At 41.0% G+C, this 19,314-nt stretch overlaps 1 protein-coding gene across 4 annotated transcripts in view; it reads left to right on the top strand.

Moving 5' to 3' along the window:
• The window catches only part of CEP131 (centrosomal protein 131), a 35,499-nt gene extending 16,447 nt beyond the window's left edge, over positions 1 to 19,052 (top strand). For 2 of the 4 annotated variants that reach the window (XM_039346343.1, XM_039346334.1), the window contains exons 10-27: positions 88 to 256; positions 726 to 826; positions 1,069 to 1,263; positions 1,704 to 1,895; positions 2,314 to 2,451; positions 2,756 to 2,881; positions 3,198 to 3,314; positions 4,051 to 4,080; positions 7,896 to 7,998; positions 8,565 to 8,766; positions 10,249 to 10,356; positions 11,242 to 11,359; positions 12,838 to 12,912; positions 14,455 to 14,597; positions 15,342 to 15,519; positions 15,806 to 16,002; positions 16,865 to 16,925; positions 18,692 to 19,052. In XM_039346343.1, the coding sequence (XP_039202277.1) occupies positions 88 to 256; positions 726 to 826; positions 1,069 to 1,263; positions 1,704 to 1,895; positions 2,314 to 2,451; positions 2,756 to 2,881; positions 3,198 to 3,314; positions 4,051 to 4,080; positions 7,896 to 7,998; positions 8,565 to 8,766; positions 10,249 to 10,356; positions 11,242 to 11,359; positions 12,838 to 12,912; positions 14,455 to 14,597; positions 15,342 to 15,519; positions 15,806 to 16,002; positions 16,865 to 16,925; positions 18,692 to 18,766 (2,328 nt within the window). In that variant the 3' untranslated portion in view covers positions 18,767 to 19,052. The remainder of the gene's footprint in view (positions 1 to 87; positions 257 to 725; positions 827 to 1,068; positions 1,264 to 1,703; positions 1,896 to 2,313; positions 2,452 to 2,755; positions 2,882 to 3,197; positions 3,315 to 4,050; positions 4,081 to 7,895; positions 7,999 to 8,564; positions 8,767 to 10,248; positions 10,357 to 11,241; positions 11,360 to 12,837; positions 12,913 to 14,454; positions 14,598 to 15,341; positions 15,520 to 15,805; positions 16,003 to 16,864; positions 16,926 to 18,691) is intronic. The other 2 variants (XM_039346362.1, XM_039346353.1) reach the window with 1 other exon arrangement.
• Positions 19,053 to 19,314: the final 262 nt, after the last annotated feature.

The following is a 19,314-nucleotide window of genomic DNA, read 5'->3' as shown; positions in this document are numbered from 1 at the left end:
GGTTAAAAGTTAGACCAAGTATGTTTACTGGTGCAGGAGGAAGTGGGCCCTAACAGAACAGGAATGCGAGTTAGTGTTTTATTTTAGGAGCTGCAACAAAAACGAACCCAAAAAGCTTTAGAGACACAGCGTTTGGTGGAGGAGGAGATGGCACTGCTTAAAGAAAGCAAGAAAGCCAGAAGAAGGAAAAGTGAGAAAGCCAGCTCTTTAAAAAACAGCAGTCCTGCTAACAGCATCATCAAAGCCAACAATGCAGGTGAGAAATAATGGAAGATCTTGGAACATTTGGCCTGGGGGGGGGTGAAATCTCCTAAACTGCATTTCTCTAAATCCAGTATGCACTCTGAATCTGTTTAAATACAAAATGTTTCTATAGCGCTGTGGTATTATTTGGTCTTACATGGCAGTGAGGAGCAACAAATAGCATGCTGAAAATAAGGAGTAAGTTCAGAAACATTTAACTTGCACACAGGCAAATAACGATAATGGAAAAATATGGGCAACTGATATGTCCTCATAGACTCATAGTGAAAAGCTGCTTCGCTACACTTTAGAATTGCTTGGCAAACCAAGAAAAATTATTTCGAAAACAAACTTGGGCTTGACATCTTAAAGTCTTATACGCCAATTCTCGAAATGGAAAACATAGTTGTTCTCATTTAACAAAAAGATGAATTCTGAATTCTTATTCTTACTGAAGCAAATGCTTTTTGTTGCTACTGCAGGTGCCAACTTCCACTTTGCAGGAATAGATCTAGACGAAGCTTCTGCCATGGCATCTCTTTGTCGCTCAGCACAAAACAAAGGACTTGAAGAACAGCCACAGGTGTTGCCTTCTTCTGATGTTTCTGGAAGCCTAAATACTTTCTTTTTTTACTTTTCCCTCATGATTTGTATAGTTCCCAATTTTTGCACTTTTAAATGTTTTGATTGGCTGGGAAGTATAAGATTTTGCAAACCTTAGAAATGAGATGGATGAGCCCTCCCTGTGTCAGTGAAATATACTGATAATGTTTATTTGGAGTTCTTCGCAATATTTCATGCGCATGGATTTTCTCTGTTTTCCAGGATGGGAGCTCGGGAAAAATGGCCAGTGAAGATTTGGATGGTATGATGAGCACAGCCAGTAGGATACATTCCAGAATAACCTTTCATGACCTACTAGACACCCTAAAGCTTTTGGAAGCGGATCCAGAATTTCTGCCACCGCCACTGTATCAGCCCAATTTTTTCAAGGATTACAAATATGCCTGGATAGATGGGGTAATTGAAATATAAATATTGCGCTGTCTTTTCTCTGTAGATCCTTTGGATGAAATTGTACAGAATTTGTTTGGGCTGGTGTGAAAGTGGTTTAGGGAAGAAATGAGGAGCACGTACCCAATGGATGCTTCTTGCTTTATGTTCCATACTCTGCTTAGAGCAAACTTTTGGGAGTTGTGAGCTGGAATATTTTTGACAAACTCAAGACATTTGTAATTGTTTTCCAAATATTTATAGTTAATCTCCCAAGAGAAAACTGGTGAAAGCATCTGTTTTTTTGAGAAGCTCCATCCCCCCCTTTCTTGAGAAATATTTTTTAATCAATGGAATCACACAACAATTCTCTATTTTCCCAGCAGTCGCAGATTGAAATCATTCTGTTTGGTACTGCCACAGTAGTCTATAGCTGTTGATCCCAAGAATTTTTCCCTGCAATACAGGACTTGGACTCAAATTCTCTAACCACTGACAACCTAGAGAGGTTTGGAAAATTGAACTGCTCACTGGGAGCCCCTGAAGAAGGAACATTATTGTCAGAAACAAAGCTTCAGAATATAATGAGCTTTTTGGATGAGATGGAAAAATCTGAGCAGGAACGACCCAGATCTGTTGCCTCAGCTTCACAGCAAGAGGTGAATATGGCACATTTAAATTTTATTGAGGGGGTGGGCCAGGGTGTGTGTGTCAGGACAGATGGCTGCTTCAAACAATGAGCATTTTGCTTTCACTGATTGAAACGAAAAATATTTGAAATTAAAAGCCGTTAAGTTGGTATTGGCATTATGGCTTCCAATAATCTGTTCTTAAGAGAGAGATAGAGTTGAGAAGCTTCAGATAGTTGGATCTGCCTGAGGAAATGAAGAACGTATTCTGCCACGTGTAAAATGGCAATTTTATGATGGCGTTTGTTATGACGAGCAAAGTTTCCAGTATTAGCGTGTTATTGCAGAGAAGGAATCTTTAATTTCCATCCTTAAAGGAGATTTGGTGAAAGAAACTAGGATTGTCCCTCAGTCTGACTATTCCTTTGCTGCTTATCATATCTGCTAGGGATTATTGCCAGAAGAAGAGCTCGCCCACTTGGATCAGGTCTCAGCAGTTGCCACAGAGGTCACCAGCTCTATCCAGAAGCTGAAGCTGGAAGTAGAAGAAAAAAAGAAAGCTGTTGTTTTCCTACAAAAAGCACTGGTGGGTGACCAGAACTTGATTCCACAGGAAGGGTGTCTGTCTGTGTTACACAACCCAATCTTTAGCTCTGTTGAGTGGAAGGATGCATGAACTGTCAAAGAGGGAGTGTCTGTCTTTATCTGCCTTTTCAGGCTTCAGCAGTGTTGTTGCTGATGAACAATCCATATCAAGAAATGATCTGCTTAGGAATCCCAATGGCTGTATTTAACATATCCTTTTCCACTTTTTTTTTCTTTTTGACTGACCAGATAGCATAACTTTTAGGTTTCCTTAATTGCCCTGGTTTTGCCCTTTGTCCTGGCAGGCTCAACAGCAGGAGTTAACTGGGCAACATGTTAAAGATGTACAGAAAGAGCTGAATCACCAACTGACTGTGCAGAGGGAGCAGTATGAAGGTGCAATCCAACGGCACCTGGCCTTTATTGACCAGGTAATCTTTTCATTTCCTTTCCATATAGAACTTGGGAATATCAATATACTCTGATTCCCTATCTTGCAGCCTCTATTTAACGTAACTTGTATTGCTGGCATATCTCTTCAGAAATTTCCGTGGGCATCAGCTAGCAGTTAGCATTCTAAGTTGAAATACTCCCTTGGGAGGGGGGGGAGTTTTGTATCCATTTCTACCTGAATAAGATGGCAGCTTGATTCCAGGTACTTTCTGCTAGCTCGCTAATGCATCACATTAGTACAAACAATGGATAGAGTATGCTGTCAGTAATACTCTCTTGCACCTATCTCTACAGCTCATCGATGACAAAAGAGCTCTGAATCAGAAATGTGAAGCTGTGGTATCTGAATTGAAGCTTGTGGATCAGAAATATACAAAGAAAATTGCCCAGATGCAAGAGCAGCATGAGTTGGTGAGGAAATGACATTGGTGTAAGGGTTAGGGGAGCAACAGAGCAACTAGTTAAAATATATGACTGGACTTAAGTTGGACTGAAATTTGCACAGGTCAAAGAAATCAGTGTTTGATACCCTCCAGAGAACATCAGCCAGGAGAATGTTGGAAGCCATTGGAATGTTAATAAAATGAGAAGACTGTTTGAAATACTACTTTTTATACCATTATGGGTTTTTTTCCTATTATTTCTCAATGTTTCTCAACTTTGGTAACTTTAATAACTTTAAGATACATGGATTTCAAGTCTCAAAAGTTCAAATCTATGTGTCTTAAGGTTGCCGAGATTAGATGGATAGATTAGATAGATAGATAGATAGATAGATAGATAGATAGATAGATAGATAGATAGATAGATAGATAGATAGAATTTCTTTTGTGACTTAATTATTCACAGTACGACAATTGCTATAAATATTAATTTGGGCCAAGTAACCTAAACTAGCAAGTACTGAGAAAAGATGACCTCGGTAAAATTGGAGGTACGCTAGGATTATTCCTGCCTTGCAATGCACTTTGAACAGATGCAATATTCCCAAAATATTAGCTCTTTCCCTTGGTCAATTTGTTTGATCCCTATGCTGAGAGGTAATCTGCACCCTGCTTAAGCTGTATCCTTGCTTTTTTCTCTCCAGCTCTCTTATTTCCCATTCCTTCCATTTCTCTCTTCTCTCATCTTTCCTCTTTCTGTTTAGGTCTGGCGCACTCTGGGCCCCCTCTGTGAGGTAAACTTTGTGCATGCTGTTAACTTCAGCCTTTGCCTTTTTGCTGGTCTGGATCCTTTAAATGTGATTTTTCGTGAATTTCTTAGAGGGTGCTATGGCTATATCTCTCTTGGTATAGGCATGGCAAATATTGCAATTTGGTGCAAAGTGCTATTCCTTGACTTTGATAATGATGCCCTCTTCAGCTTCCCTACTTAGTGCCCAGCTGAACAGGCTTTGGTGTTTATGAAGCAAAGGCAACATTTCCTAAAAAGCTTTAGCAATTCATTATTGCCTACATGCACATTGTTTTTATTGGTGTAGGAGAGTGGATAGATCCAGAGTCACATACCTGCCTGTTTTTAAATTTCAGGGGATAAATGTAAAGGTAGATTATAGATATCAGTTATTTTCATGGCACGGGTCCAGGTTACTTGAGGGACCATCTCACCCCACTGGGATTGGCCCGTGCCAGCAGAGGAGGCATGCTGCAGGTCCCATCAGCCCGATTATTCCGGCTGGCGGGGTCCAGGAGGTGGGGCTTCTTTGTTCTGTTACTCCTGCCCTCTGGAACATCTCGTGTCCAACCCTCCTATCTTTTCATACAGGCCTAAAGATGTGGCTCTGCCAGTTGGGGAAGGTGGTTGATCGAGCAATAACAGATCCCACCTCCCCCCCATTCCACCCCCTCCCTTCCCATGTATCCTTAGGTTTTAACATTGATTTTAATTATCTGTGTTTTAATGGTACACGTATAGACATTTTTATGACTGTAAGCCGCTCAGAGTTAACCCATGGTAAGTTGGGTGACCAATAAAATGTATAAATAAATAAATACATAAATTTTGAAAGGCACTGCAGATGGCCTGTAAAAGGGGATAAAATGATATAACTTTGCATTATATAAAAGCACAAATGTTAGTTCTATGCGTCACTATAACCTTTTGGAATAAAATGGTAGCATTGTTCTTCACATACGGGCAGTCTTTGGCTTACAGTCTTACATTCAGCAGCTGTTCAAAGTCATGGTGTTGCTGAATGAAGAGATTTATAATCAGTCCCCAAAGTTTATGACCAATTGCACTGCTCCTGCGATCATGTGATCAAAATTTGAGTGTTTGGCAGCCCATCCATACTTATGACCATAGGGGGTGCTGCAACTCACCTATCTTCCTCCATCTCTGCCTTTTTGCCTCCTGCACTCCTTGACTCTGGCTGACCCCAGCCCTCTTCTTGCTTGGACAGATGACCAAGCACGCCCTGCTTTGGCCCCTCATGAGGCAGCTGCTGGCCTCACGAGGCTTTCTTCTCAGGGTTGTGCACACCAATTTCTTTATGAGATTTTGGAGAAGGTGGCCAGTGTGGCCAGCAGCTGCCTTGTGAAGGGCCAGAGCAGACACGCTTCGTCAGTATAGGGCAGAGGCCTCCAACCTTTTGAGCATCAAGGACTGGTGCTGTGGAGAAAGGTTTTTCCGTGGATCGGAGGGGGCGTGGTTTCGCGTGCTGCCTGCATCCCACAGATGGGGCTTCGCTTGTTTGTGTGGACTGATAGCTGGCATGCTGCGGACCGGTGCCGTTTCATGGACTGGGGTCTGGGGACCCCTGGTATAGCGAACAAGAAGATGGCAAACATCAGCTGGGATAGCAAAGTGCAGGGCTGCAGAGTCCTTGGAGCGCCAGGCAGTGAGGATAGCTGAGGGTTCCTGGGGAGGTTAGGACTTGGTGTTGTACTGCTGGGAGTGGCTGTGGTTTCCAAGAATGGCTGTGGCTTTGTGCCGTGCTGTTGAGGCTTCCACATGCTGTTTGGATGCTGCAGCTTTGCACATGCTGTTTGGACTTCCTGGGACATATAGCTGGGGCAGCCGGGGATTCACACTGTGTAGTGGCTCAGGAGCTGCTTACAGCCTCAGTGCTGCACAGTTCTGGGGCTGCTTGCCACCCAACAAGGCACAGTACAGGGCAGCCTAAAGGGCAGAGATGCTGGGGCAAGGGGGAGAGATGGGCAGGTGGGGGGAGTTGAAACCTGTCCCTTGTCTTACCAAGGTTTGGGGCTGGAAGGGATCAAGCCTAGAACGGTTCGGACTGGGAAGGGGCTTCAGCTAATGACCAGTGGAATTTGCATAGTGACTGCCAATGGGGAGTGCCAGCACTGCAGTTGCTAAGCAATATGGTCATGTGATTTTGCACTTATGAATGGATTATTTAGCAACCGAAATGTGGGTTCCAGTTGTGATAAGTCAAGAACTACTTATACAGGTTTAAGAAAGCATCTTAACTTTTGGTGCCCCTCAAAAATTTAAAGAATTGAAATATTTAACAGGTCAGAAATCCTTAGAATTTCTACTAATCAGAATAGAAAATACTTGTAGGTCCATTAGATTTTTCTAAGTCTATAGATTTCAAGAGTGCAATAATTGGACCTGATCTGTTTCAATTCTTCAAGGAGCTAGTTGCTGGGGAAGGGAGTGTTGGAATCACTCACTATCAGATTTGCATTTAACTGCTTGCTGACAGGCTACCATTTACTGTTACTGCTACAGTCATGTTAAGGGCAGAGGTATCTTATCTGTTGAGAGACATTCTTAGTTTTATCTGTTGTTTCGCTTTCCAGTCTTCCGGCTTGGATGGCAATATTATCTTGAGGTAGCTGACCTGACCTAATAACTATTTTACAAAAATGATCTGTTTATTTCTTCATCAGTCTCAAAAAGAACTGATAACCTAATAGGAAAACACATTAGAATTCCTTATGAATGCCTCTTCCCTTTACACACACACCATTTATGCTGCTACAAGGTATATATCACTTTCCACCCTACCCCACCCCCAAAACAGCTCTTGAGAAAACAACCAGCTGCACTGAATTTGGCACACTCCATCTCTTCAGAATTCTCCCATTTTCCTTCAGATGTAACTCAGCTTTAGTTTTTTTTAAAAAAAATTTGTTTTGTTTTCAAGATTAGTCTGCAAGATGATGGAGCTTCATTTTCCTATCTTGTTCATAATCTGAATGTTGATTAACGTTAGACTCCTTCAGAGTGATGCAGATCAGACTTGACCTTTTCCAGAGCTCCAAATAGATTGACTCTTCCAAAATAAAAGGCTCAGAGCAATAATTTGAGGCTGCTGTGCTTTGTTCAATGTTTTTTGTCTCCCAAATTTTAGGAATAAAAAACTTAGATTCTCTTAATTTTCTTGGCCCAAACTATTGCAATGGGAAAAACAGATTTACCAGATGATCTGTTGTTTAGTTGTTTTAGAGCAAAAACATTTTTTTGTTGTTATTCGGAATTCATATCTTGAAATTTGCCTTCTAAAATTGGAGCAGAAGAAAATACCATTAATGTGGCATTATAAAAAATGATATCCTGAATTAGTTTTTTATTTTAAATAAATTGTATTGTAAACAAATAAAATGAATGAATGAATCAAAGTTTTATTTATTTATTATATGTATGCATAGGTTATTATATAAATAAGTATATAAATTACACACAGAGACATACACAAATAATAATAAAGCATATAAACCACCTGTGTGTCTTCGTGTGCGTTGTGGGGTGGTGGTGTTCAGTTTAAGGTTCTATAGTGAATTATTTGAAAGTAATGTCAACTCATGCACTGCATACTTTGAAATTTAATTCAGAAAATTCCAGGAAGTTCAGTTGGCTATCTTACTTGGATTCTTTTATCTCTTGTAAAGAATTCTCCTCTTCTGAAGCAGTTCTGATGCATTGCAGATTTATTGAAGAATTTCTTTCTTTCATAGATATAGGATGAAATTTAATGAAACTCTTACATATGTCTTGCTTTTTCTCTCTTTAATTCACATGAAGGAAATAAAGAAGCTGAAGGAGCTGATGACTGCTACAGAAAAAATCCGCCGAGAAAAATGGATTGATGAGAAGACCAAGAAGATCAAAGAGATCACCGTTAAAGGTGGTACTGTTGAGCTTTCGTTATTTCTTCAGATTCTTGTCCCAATAGCAGACTTTTTAGTGAGACAATAATCTGGTCCATGGAACTGCCCCCAGGATTGTAGGTCTGATTGTTCTTCCCAGTTCCCTTTCCTTGCTTCAGCTTCCATAACTGAACTGTCATTCTCTCGCTTTTTTTTAATTGGGGTTATGATTAAAGGCAAATATGCTTTGAAGTGGCAACATTTTTATAACTAGTTATGGTAGGGAACAATTTACAGCAGTTCTTTTTCATTAAATGTAGTCAGACATGTACATTATATGCTATCTGGTTTGCTCTACTAATGATGAAGATACAGTTTCATTCCAATTAAACTTGGTCCTACTAATGTGATGATTATGTGCTATGCGTCAGGACTGCACAATGCTTTTAATATATTTTAGTAGCTCCATTCACCTTTTGTCATCTTCAATTAGTATAGCAACTGAATCTACAGGAAGGAGAAGCACGTGTGTAGAGTGGAAATTCTTGCTTTCATGCAGGCACTTGAGGTCTATAATTTCTCTTTTGCTTTCTTCCCCATTCAGGCCTGGAGCCTGAAATCCAGAAGCTCATTGCTAAACACAAGCTAGAGATCAAAAAGTTGAAATCACTGCACGAAGTAGAACTACTGCAGTCGGATGAGCGTGCAGCTCAGCGCTACATACGACAGACTGAAGAGCTGAGAGAGATGCTGGAGCACGAGAAGGAAGAGCAAGGACAGCGAGAGAGAGAACTGGCAAGGCAGCGGTATGAAGGAGGGAGCAAGGAGGAGGATGTACAGCAGGAGAACGAGGATCTGGAAAAGGCTATTACAGATGTGCAAAGGGGGGGGGGAGAGGAAGGGGCAAAATTCCTGTGTGTGGGGAAAACAGGAGGATGAAGAACTTGTGTAGTATTGTTTAGGGAAGGAAACCCAGAAGACAGTGAGGCACAGAACGCGCATTCATACTTGATAACAAGATGACTTCCTGCATTTGGTTAGAAAAGATAGTAGTCCTGCAAATTTGTGAACAAGTTGACATCAGGATTTGGTTGAAAATATTGAGTGTATGTCATTCGCTTTCTAAGGGCAGAATGGAGATATAGGAGAGTTCATATGTGGACAGAGAGGCATTATGAAACTGTGCTTGCTTTCTCTGTTTAGAAACAGGAATGTAGTGCAGTCTTAACTGCTACTGCTGACACCAGAGGGCTTAAGCCAGTGATTCTCAACCCTTTTAATGCCGCGACCCCCAGCTGGTTGTAAGTCGAGGACTACCCAACCGGTCATAAGTCAAGGACTACCCAACTGGTCGTAAGTCAAGGACTTTCCCTGCCCGGGAGCGCCGCACATGCGTGGTGTCGCCCCCTGCGCCGGCCAAGGCGTATCTGGCAAGGGGCAGCGACGGCGCAGGGCGACCACCAGCTGGCCCAGCCCAAGGGTGGTAAGGCACCCGCTGGGCCCCATGCGCGCCAGCAACCCTCCCTCCGCCCGCCGGCCTCCCACCTCTCACCCCTGGCCCTCTTTTACTTACATTTTTAGTAGTTACTCAGCAGGGAGGGGTGGAAACTTCCAGACAGCTCACCTTCACTGCAGACAACTTGCAGCACCATTTGCAGAATGGGACTTTTGGCGGGCTCAGCAGGGCAGAGACAGCCTGGACAATTCCTATTGGCTTTTGAAAGCCAATAGAATTAGACTCTATTCAAGAGAGTCTATTCTATTGGCTTTCGAAAGCCAATAGAATAAAAGGGAGTAGCACAGCTAAGGAAAAGGGGAAAAAAATGGCGGACTGCATTGTTTGGCGACCCCCGTGAAATGGTCGTTCGACCCCAAATGGGATCCCGACCCACAGGTTGAGACACACTGGCTTAAGCCGATACCTAATAAATTATTGTGGGAGGAAAGTAATAAGCAAACAGTGCGATTTGGGTACCATTCTCTGAAGTATCTTTTATGTGCTGGTTCATGCATTTGTAACTGAGCCGTTAACTCCAGTTTATTCCGTCCCCTCTGTTGCAGGGCTTTTCCATTTTGCAACTTCCACATCTCCTGTAAAAAATTTGGTTTCTCTTGTTTGAAGTCTTGGAGGGTTTTTTTTTAAAATAATAATTTTGCATTCCTCCACGGTATTATTTTTTTCCCTCCCAGTTGAGGAAATCTTTGGCTTTGTGTTTCCTATAACATGGGTCAAGCCAAGGATACTGATGACTTGCTAAGACTTCCTTTGAAAGGCTCCCTCTGAACAGGTACGAGAAGCAGCTGGAGCAGGAGGAGCAAGCTCTGCAGCAACAACGGCGCCGGCTCTACAGTGAAGTGGCGGAGGAGAAGGAGAGACTAAGCCAACAGGCTGCCAGGTGAGAGAAGGCACGTGTGGGGTTCAGAACTGGTGGGTACGCTGAGCCAGTGGGCACTGACCATTTGCATCGGCAAGGCAGTGTTCAGGCAAAAGAACTGCAAGATCTTGGAGTCCCAAAGGTAAAAGCACATGTATTTGTTTCCATATATATCTTCTTCTCTAGTACTAGAGCCTAGAGAATTTTCAGATGACCTATTCATGCGGCAGTGCTACATGAATTTTATAACCTGTTTCAGGAGCATTATTTCAACCAAGTTCTGTGTAGCATTTTATGTATGCAGTTATTCCAGCATGCTTGGAGCTACACTCCAAGTGGATAATGCACAAAATATTTTATTGGAAACAGATTAAATTGAAATAATAACTGTTGATGTGATTACTTCCATTGTATGGGAAGTATTCCAGTTAATAACTTTAGAGCAGTGGTTCTCAACCTGTGGGTTGGGAACCCATTTGGGGTCGAACGACCATTTCACGGGGGTCGCCAAACAACCCAGTCCGCCATTTTTTCCCCCCTTTCCTTAGCTGTGCCACTCCCTTTTATTCTATTGGCTTTTGAAAGCCAATAGAATAGACTCTCTTGAATAGAGTCTAATTCTATTGGCTTTGAAAAGCCACTAGGAATTGTCCAGGGTCTCTCTGCCCTGCTGAGCCCGCCAAAAGCCCCATTCTGCAAACGGTGCTGCACCAGTTGAGTAGGCCTCGACTTACGACCGGTTGAGTAGTCCTCGACTTACGACTGGTTGGGGGTCGCGGCATTAAAAAGGTTGAGAACCACTGCTTTAGAGGGTCACTGGGAAGCACGTTAAGATTGTGGGAAATGTATACATTGGTATCTGAGCTTGAACAATCCTATTCTGTGGCATTCATTTCTGATTCCCAGGCAAAGAGCTGAACTGGAGGATTTACGAAGGCAACTGGAAGAGAACAATTCAATTGTTACCAAGACTTTAAAGGAAGAATATGAGAAAGGGAAGGAAGAACAGGAACGACGTCATCAGGTCTGTTATTTCTAGACTTTCTACATAATTTTGCTGTCCTCTTCATTGCTAGTATTTGAAGTGAATTTACATTGCGGTCGCAAAGCCTTTTTTGACCTCAAGCAGCCACATTGAAATATCTCCAAATGTGCATTTTCTTATATGAGATCTTGTGAAAACTTTGGAAAAAAATATTATTTGAGTAGGCTGGGGGCCCTTTTTAAATATCTGCATCATTATCTTTATTGCACATCAATGCAATGCTTATTGTGTACCATTATTTGTTTTCTGCTTGCTTGCAAGATTCCAGTTTGATCTCTGGTTTGTGTCATTTGTAGCTGAGTGGTTGTTTTTCCACAGTATCCTGAGGTCTTTTTGGTCATGTAGGGCTGCTCTCTGAAGTACTGTGTTATTCAGAAAGGTTATGTAACTTGGGCTTATTCTCATTACTTCAGCACATATTAGATGGATAGAATAAAAGAGGGGTGTGTAAGGCAAGCAAGATAGAGCTAGATCATTCCAAGTTTTTTGGGGGAGAGGCTGAAAAACATAATTCACATATCAGTAGAGGCCACAGGAAACCGTTTTCATAATCTGTGGTTGAAACTTGAATCCAGATTAGTTGGTTTGGGGTTTGGGCTGGTTTTTTTTTTTCCCACAAAGTGCTCCAGCCCTTTCCTCCTTGAGGGAGGGAATTGCAGCTTGATGAGGCTACGTATGGACTGGGACGTTATCTCTTCAGGTTGACCATGTGACTTTGAAGACTATGGAACTAAAAAGGTGAAGCTGGAGATACAGCTTTAAGCCATTTGAAGTTAGAGCGACAGATCACTCGCTTCCTTTGGTTTTATTCTCACTTTTTCTTTCTAACCAGAATAAGATTTAGGTAACTTTAAAGGTGGTCTCTCTCTCTCTCTCTCTCTCTCTCTCTCTCTCTCTCTCTCTCTCTCTCTTATCTCAGTGTCGGCTCTGCCTAGCTTAAGAAGCAGGTATCTGCTCCCACATAACTATAGACCAGGGATAGTCAACCTTGGCTCTTTTATGACTCGTGGACTTCAACTCCTAAGCTGGCTCAGGAATTCTGGGAGTTGAAATCCACGAGTCATAAAAGAGCCAAGGTTGACTACCCTTGCTATAGACCAGTGTTTCTCAACCTTGACAATTTTAAGGCATGTGGACTTCAACTCCCAGAATTCCACAGCCAGCATTGCTGGCTGTGGAATTCTGGGAGTTGAAGTCCACATGCCTTAAAATTGTCAAGGTTGAGAAACACTGCTATAGACCAAAGCTATTCTCAGATTCATGACTGTATTGCAGAATAAAATGCAGAGTGAGCCCAGTTCATTATGTGCCCCTTTAGTGAGTAATCTGATAACATCCTCTTCAGACTTGCAGCTTGGATCCTTAGGCCCGTGAGGTGTTGTGTACTGGAGATTGGAAAGAGGCAGTGGAACTCTGATCCCTTTCTTTTCCTCGTACTTTTTTTTTTCCTTCTCAAGGTAGAAATACAGACCTTGAAGATGCAACTGGCTATGGAGAAGCAGGCCTGGGAGGCCAGCTACCTGAAAAAAGAGGTAATATTTGTAGCTTCCTTTCCTAAGCCATCATCCATCAGTGGCTCAGGGGAACTTTCCTGGTGTTAACAAAATATCCCCAACTATATACATGCATACTTGTTAAATATTGATTTACAAACTGATCCTCCCATTTGCAAAGGGCTTGTGACACCTTCTCATGGTTGCTTCTGGGAAATCTGAGACCAAAGGCAAAGCTTTAAAAAGTTAGTGCGGTTCATTACAGAACTAAAACCAAGTTCAAAATACATATCGGGGGACTTAGAATCACAAACTATACTGATTAAAGAACAGTTACACAATACATAATAAACATGAAAAAGGCAGTACAGTAGTCCCTGACTTAACGACCACAACTGAGTCCAACATTTCCGTTGCTAAGCAAGACAGTTAAGTGAGTTTTGCCCAATTTTGCACCTTTTTTACCACGGTTGTTAAGTGAATCACTGCAGTTGTTAACTGAGTAACATGGTTAAGTGAATTTGGCTTCCCCATTGACTTTGCTTGTCAGAAGGTCACATAAGGTGATCACGTGACACTGCAACAGTCATAAGTGTGAAAAGTGGCCGTAGGTCAGTGTCATTGTAACTTTGAATGGTCATTAAATGGTTGTGAGTCATACAGTAATACAGTAAGATCCAAAGAAAACAATATTTTTATTTGAATACTACAGTATGTCTATATAATTCTTACAAAAGGAGAATTATAACAAAATAGCAAAACTAAGAATTGCAGAATTGGGGGGAGGGGGGTAAGCAGGAAAAATAGGAGTGACCTAAAAGCAGATTTGGAAAAGTGCTAAGGGTAAACATTGAATGCAAGTTTTATGAGGTATTGCAGAGATTGGATTTGTGGAGGGAAAAAGACCCTTTGAAAAGATACACAGAGAAGATGTTATTTGGTTCATTGAAGATTAATTGAAAGGAATAGGAATTAGTAGAAAAAAATGCATGTGTTCCACTCTCTGTGGAAGTTGGCTTAGCATTCTTGGAGAAAGGATGAAAGAGTAGAGGCAGAAAAAAGAAGGAAATTGCTTTTACTTTTGGGCTGGGGTAAAGAGCAAGAGAAGAATATTTTAGCTATTAATTTCATACAATGTATTCAGCTTCAACCTGCAAGAGACAGGATACCTGAAAGATAATCCTAAACAAAGAGTTTTATTGAGACAACCAGATGTGGCTACATCAGCAGGATGTGAATTGACTTAGTCTTTCTTTCAAGTATAATATCAAAAATATAGCTGCACTGGCACAAATGGATGCTTACACACAACAAAAACCCATCCCTCCCCTTTGGCTTAAATAAGAAGGTTCAAGTCAGCATTAATACAACCTGGTGACTATTTCTATATCTTGTGTCTGCCATTTCAGAGAATTTTCTAGGGGATTGTGGAAGCATTGAAGTAAGGCAACATAACCCATCAAAAGTGCTGGCAGAATCTTGATATGTGTCTTGCCCAAGTTTCAGTTGCGCCTTTGTCAAAGTAGAATGCCTTTCAACAGAAAGCTGCTTTAACAAGGGCTTCTTTTGTGTCCTCTTCAGGAGGCCTGGCTACTAACTCGAGAGCGGGAGCTAAGAGAAGAAGTCCGGAAAGAAAGGGACAAGGAGATTGAGCTAGTCATCCAGAAGCTAGAAGCTGACATGTCCTCTGCCAAGGATGAATGCGAAAGGATTGCAGAGAACAGGTAAGATGCTGGTAGATGAAAGTCAGAGATGATGGTCAAAGAACCAAAAGGCCTTCTGAGAGTGAATACTCAGAGTGGCAATTGGTTGAATTTGTAGTAAAGCGCTATAATGAGGTTATGCTTTTTGAAGTTCTTCACAGGAAGCTGATAGGATGGATATGCTTTATGTGCTTGAATCATGGTGTAGATACGTGTGAACATCTTGAGCTCTTTGCTGTAAAATTAAAGAAATTAATTGTAAGCAACGGAAGCCTGGGAATCCAGGACAAAAGATCCCCTTTGGAAGTGGCTCAGGCAGTCACCTCCCGGATTCATTGAAGTGTATGAGGGGAAAGAAGGAAGAGCACAATCAGAACTTCAGGAATCTGTTCTCTCACTAAATAGTTTTAGGCTTTCTGTGGAGTTCTTTCCTTTTCTGGTCTATCTAATGGGGCTGACATTTTCAGGATTTAAAAAGATGCAAATTGTGACCGCAGCCTTAAGTAAAGTCTCTCACTTCCATACTTAATTTTTCATGCCCTGGTAAGTCCTATAAAGAGCCTGGTCTGACTGAACTCATACTGCAGCCCAGATCTGATCCCAGTAACTGAACAATTTGCCACTGTGCCATTGTATTCTTCACAACTTGTAAAATTCAGGAGAATTGTGTTTAAAACAATGCTGTACATTAAAAAAAACCTTGTGCTCTATACCTCTGTTGCTCTAGACAGCAATTAATCGAATGATCTTCCTTTCTCTGTTCAGACTAAAGAGAATGCGGGACAAATACGAACTAGAGCTGCGGGAATTGGAGCTGTCGGAACGTCGGTTTCAAGAACGTTGCAATGAGCAGAAGGGCCATTTGCTGGAAGCAGAAGGTGAGACCCTTCGTCTCCAAGGTCTTCTACGCCAGAAAGAACAGGAAGTTGAGGACATCCGGAAGGTGAGTTGATCACAGGAAAGAGGACTCCTAAATATGCACTTTTGTTCTGATAAGCTCCTTTTCTCCCAGTATTCTTAAATTTAGTTAAGAATGTTTAGTTCTAATGCTTCAGAACCTGTGAATCCCACGGTATGTCTTTGTGGAGAAAGGACATTGATCTAGCATTGGTCCATACCTAAGGACAAAAAGAAATGCTAGAACTGGATGAAGACAGTATGCAGGCTGATTTTAAGCCTAGGCTTTCTCAGAATAAGAATCAGTCTTTTTCATATGCTTGCTGTAATAGGTGAAAGACCAGTTAGCTCAGGAGCGCAGCAGCCTCTCTGAGGTTATTCGACAAGAGTTTGCAGACCGACTGGTGAGCACAGAAGAAGACAACAAACATCTCAAGATAGAAATGGCTGAACTTCGTGCCCGCCAGCGCTTGGAGCTGGACAGAGTGATGCGAGACAAAGAGGAGGAGCTGGAAGAGGTGCATAAAAGGTAACAAAAGTTCTCTTATCTTCTCTACAGATGTTTAGTTCTGACCCAAGATCCTACTGAAGTCCAGCACTGGTCTATCCCACCTGAGTTAACATTTCCATCCTTCCCAAGCTATATGCGCAAAACATAAATGGTGGCCCTGTGCATTTGGCAAGCTGTGCCAAGATGCAGTTTTAACAGATGTGGTGTGTTTGTGTGTAAAAAAGAGAGTTAAAGCAGCATGTACCTTCCTAATCAATTTAAAATCAAGGGTGCCTGATTCCCTGGCTTATTGAACTTTCAATCAAAGCAAAGAACAAAGCTTAACTGCTTACTCCTGTTTTACACACTATTGTTGTTTGTTGCCTCTCGTGTCAATGCACCCTATTAAATTTATATAGGAGTGATTCATTCATAGACTTTGGAGGAGTATGAAAACTGTAGGATTTGAATGGAGACCCTCTGCCTTGCAGGATCTGAGGTTAAGGCATTTCTTTTGAAAGCCTATTGTTATGTGTCCCAGATGGAATACTTCCAAGCACAGTTTCTATTCAAGCCTCCTTGTAGTTTCTTCCCAAAGAAGAAAGATACAAAGCAGCCCAAACTGAAGAGAGATGAATTGCAAGAGTCCTATCTGGAGTGTTTCCAGTCCTGGTTTTGACCAAAGATCCCAACCTTTATGCTGTTCTGAGGAGTATGTCCAGCCCCCCCCCCCCAAAAATCTGCTCAAGGATATAAGAGACAGTTAGTTTTTGACTTGTTCTTTTAAGCTACATGTAGTGCTTATGTAAGCAGAAAAGTGGAGTATACGTTTAATGATTATGCTAATGAAGAAGTTGTTGCTTGGTTATCTGACTGTCATCTCATTTGATCTTCCGTGTAGAGTGAAGGCAGCAATTGTGAAGAAAGAGGAGGCCGTGAACAGCTTTCGAAAGCAATATGAGGTGAGGTTCTGTAAGGCCTGCCAGTTCTTGTGAAGAATAATAATGGTTTTAAGGTAGGAGACTTCCAAGAAAACAAGTGGAGAGTGTTCCATTAGGAGAAACAAGCTTGTGAAACTGGCTCGTTACAGAAAGGCAGAAATTGGATGACTCAGGGTCCCCCCCCCACTTTCCCTGTTTTGTTTTGATGGCCATACAGTATTATTTTTTCCACCACCCCCTCCCTTTCTATCCATTGTTGGGAAGGAAACCAATTACATTAGTTCCACTCAGAGTAGTGTAGTTTTTTGCTGTCCAAGGGTTACATTGGAGAAACTGGAGGACACAGAATGTTGGAGACCTACAATTTTTCCTTTTTTGTCTGTTGGACCATTTTCCAGTTTGCATGAGGATAAAGCAGCTGGGCTCCCTGTGTTAATCTGCACAGTAGCATATTTTATGTGTTTTTCCTTTCTCTGCAGGGTAACAGGGACAACCCTCTTATTTCTTAGTGGGGAAGGGTGTCCTTAACTTGTAGCTCCTTTCATCCATATAGTAGACAGGGCCACATTTTTTTTCCTGAAAAATTCAGAATTTCCAGTTTTCCTTGCTCTTTATTGCTAATTCCATCAGGGACTGATGGGTAGGTCCTTCTTCACCCCAAATTTATGGACGAACAATTTATAGTTTATACACCTGCCATCTCACCAAAAGTAACTCCCAAAGAAGATGCTTTATATTCAAAAGTTCCAGGTTCCAGAAATAAATGACTAAAATACACTATGATTTTATTAAGAGTTTGGAGAAAAATAATTCTCCACTTTTTAAAACTTTACTCTGATCTGCAACATTTTAACAATAAACCCATTGTCAAAAACAAAGAACTATTGAACCTGGAAATTTATGGAATGCAGAATTCCTTAGATGATTCAAGAACCAATTGTTTAACATCTCAGCAAATAACCAATCACTTTGGTCTATCAGCAGTTAAGTGACCATTGTTTTATATTTGTCTGATGATAATTCATTTATTTTTGAAATAATGTTTTTGTATACAACGCTTGTACAAAACACAGATCAAAATAAGATAAGTCACAAATATTTAGTTTGTTATTATAGTCTTATGACTTGCTTTATATGTATTGTGCAACATGCAAGAATATATATACCTGAAAACTTCAAATATTATAGCGCTTCTATTTAAAATTCCAATTTTTAATTTTCTCTTCAAACTTGCAAGCATTTCCTATTTGATTTTCCCGACTGTATGAAAAAATCTTTAGAAATAAGACTTTTATCTTGCTTCTCTGAATTTCTTAATAAACAGAAGTTTTTACCAATGTTTTTGTATTCGTGGTTCTGATTGTTAAAAATTCAGTCAGATTATAATCATACATTGCTGATGCAAATATACTGAAATACTGTTTCTGTTACGCTTTCATGAGATTTGATTTGGTTATTTTCTCTTGCTATCTGTTATTTTAGTATATCTTGTATATCTTATAAGATTCCAGACAAGCCTGGCCACAAAAGAGTTTAACTCCACAAAATATAGTTTGGGATCATTGGAAGAAGGAATGCAAAATTACGTCTTCTTTATTTGCCAAGGATTGTAAATCTCAGGGAAAGACACAGACTATCTCAGTCTGTCTTGTCACTATAGTTATCAAAAGTGTCAGTTTTGGAAAGTACACCTAGCAGGCACTTTCCTCTCTGAGATGTAGGGCTACTTAGATACAGTAGAGCCCTCAAACCTATCACCCTTTAAGTGAGCTCTCTTCTCATTGCAGGCAGCCATGAAGAGGGCAGAGCATCTGGAGTCACTCTTGGAGCAGCAGCGTAAACAGTTGCTAGCAGCCAAGTAGCAACTGAACCAACCCTAACCCAGTAGCCCCTGTAAGGGTTGAGTCAAATGATTGTGCAGAATAGCCGAAGAAAACTGCTTCCTGCAGTCCAGAAAATATGGAGTCAAAATGAACACTAATCTGTTTGTTGGTGGGGGAGAGGGGTAAGGTCTTTTTTTTCTTCCTCTGATCATTATTTTTTTAACTTGTTCTGAGATCTGTCTTGAAGAAAATATCTGGAAAAAGATGGTATTCCATTTCTTGACATTGTATTTTAACAGTAAAATACAGCTAATTTGTAAAATGATTGTCTAGAACTGTGTTTTTCTTAATACTCATCTAATGTTCTTTATAATCTATCCTGTCTAACCATTGAAACCATAAATCAGAATGCCATTGTTTTTCATTTTTATGCATAGCTCCTATAAAAGACAATGTCATCCTTATTACAGTCATTAAACAACCAAACAAAGGACTACCAGTGTCTAGTTTTAGGGCTTGTGTGGAGAACAGATGACATTTTAGCTCACTTATGCAGAAATAATGAAAATTCAAAAGACTTCACAACC

This window comes from Crotalus tigris, unplaced genomic scaffold (assembly GCF_016545835.1).
Source record: "Crotalus tigris isolate CLP2741 ecotype Arizona unplaced genomic scaffold, ASM1654583v1 scf7180000017551.9496454, whole genome shotgun sequence".
Lineage (NCBI taxonomy): Eukaryota > Metazoa > Chordata > Lepidosauria > Squamata > Viperidae > Crotalus > Crotalus tigris.
The sequence above is the reverse complement of the archived record's forward strand: the minus strand, read 5'-3'. Positions and strand labels throughout refer to the sequence as shown.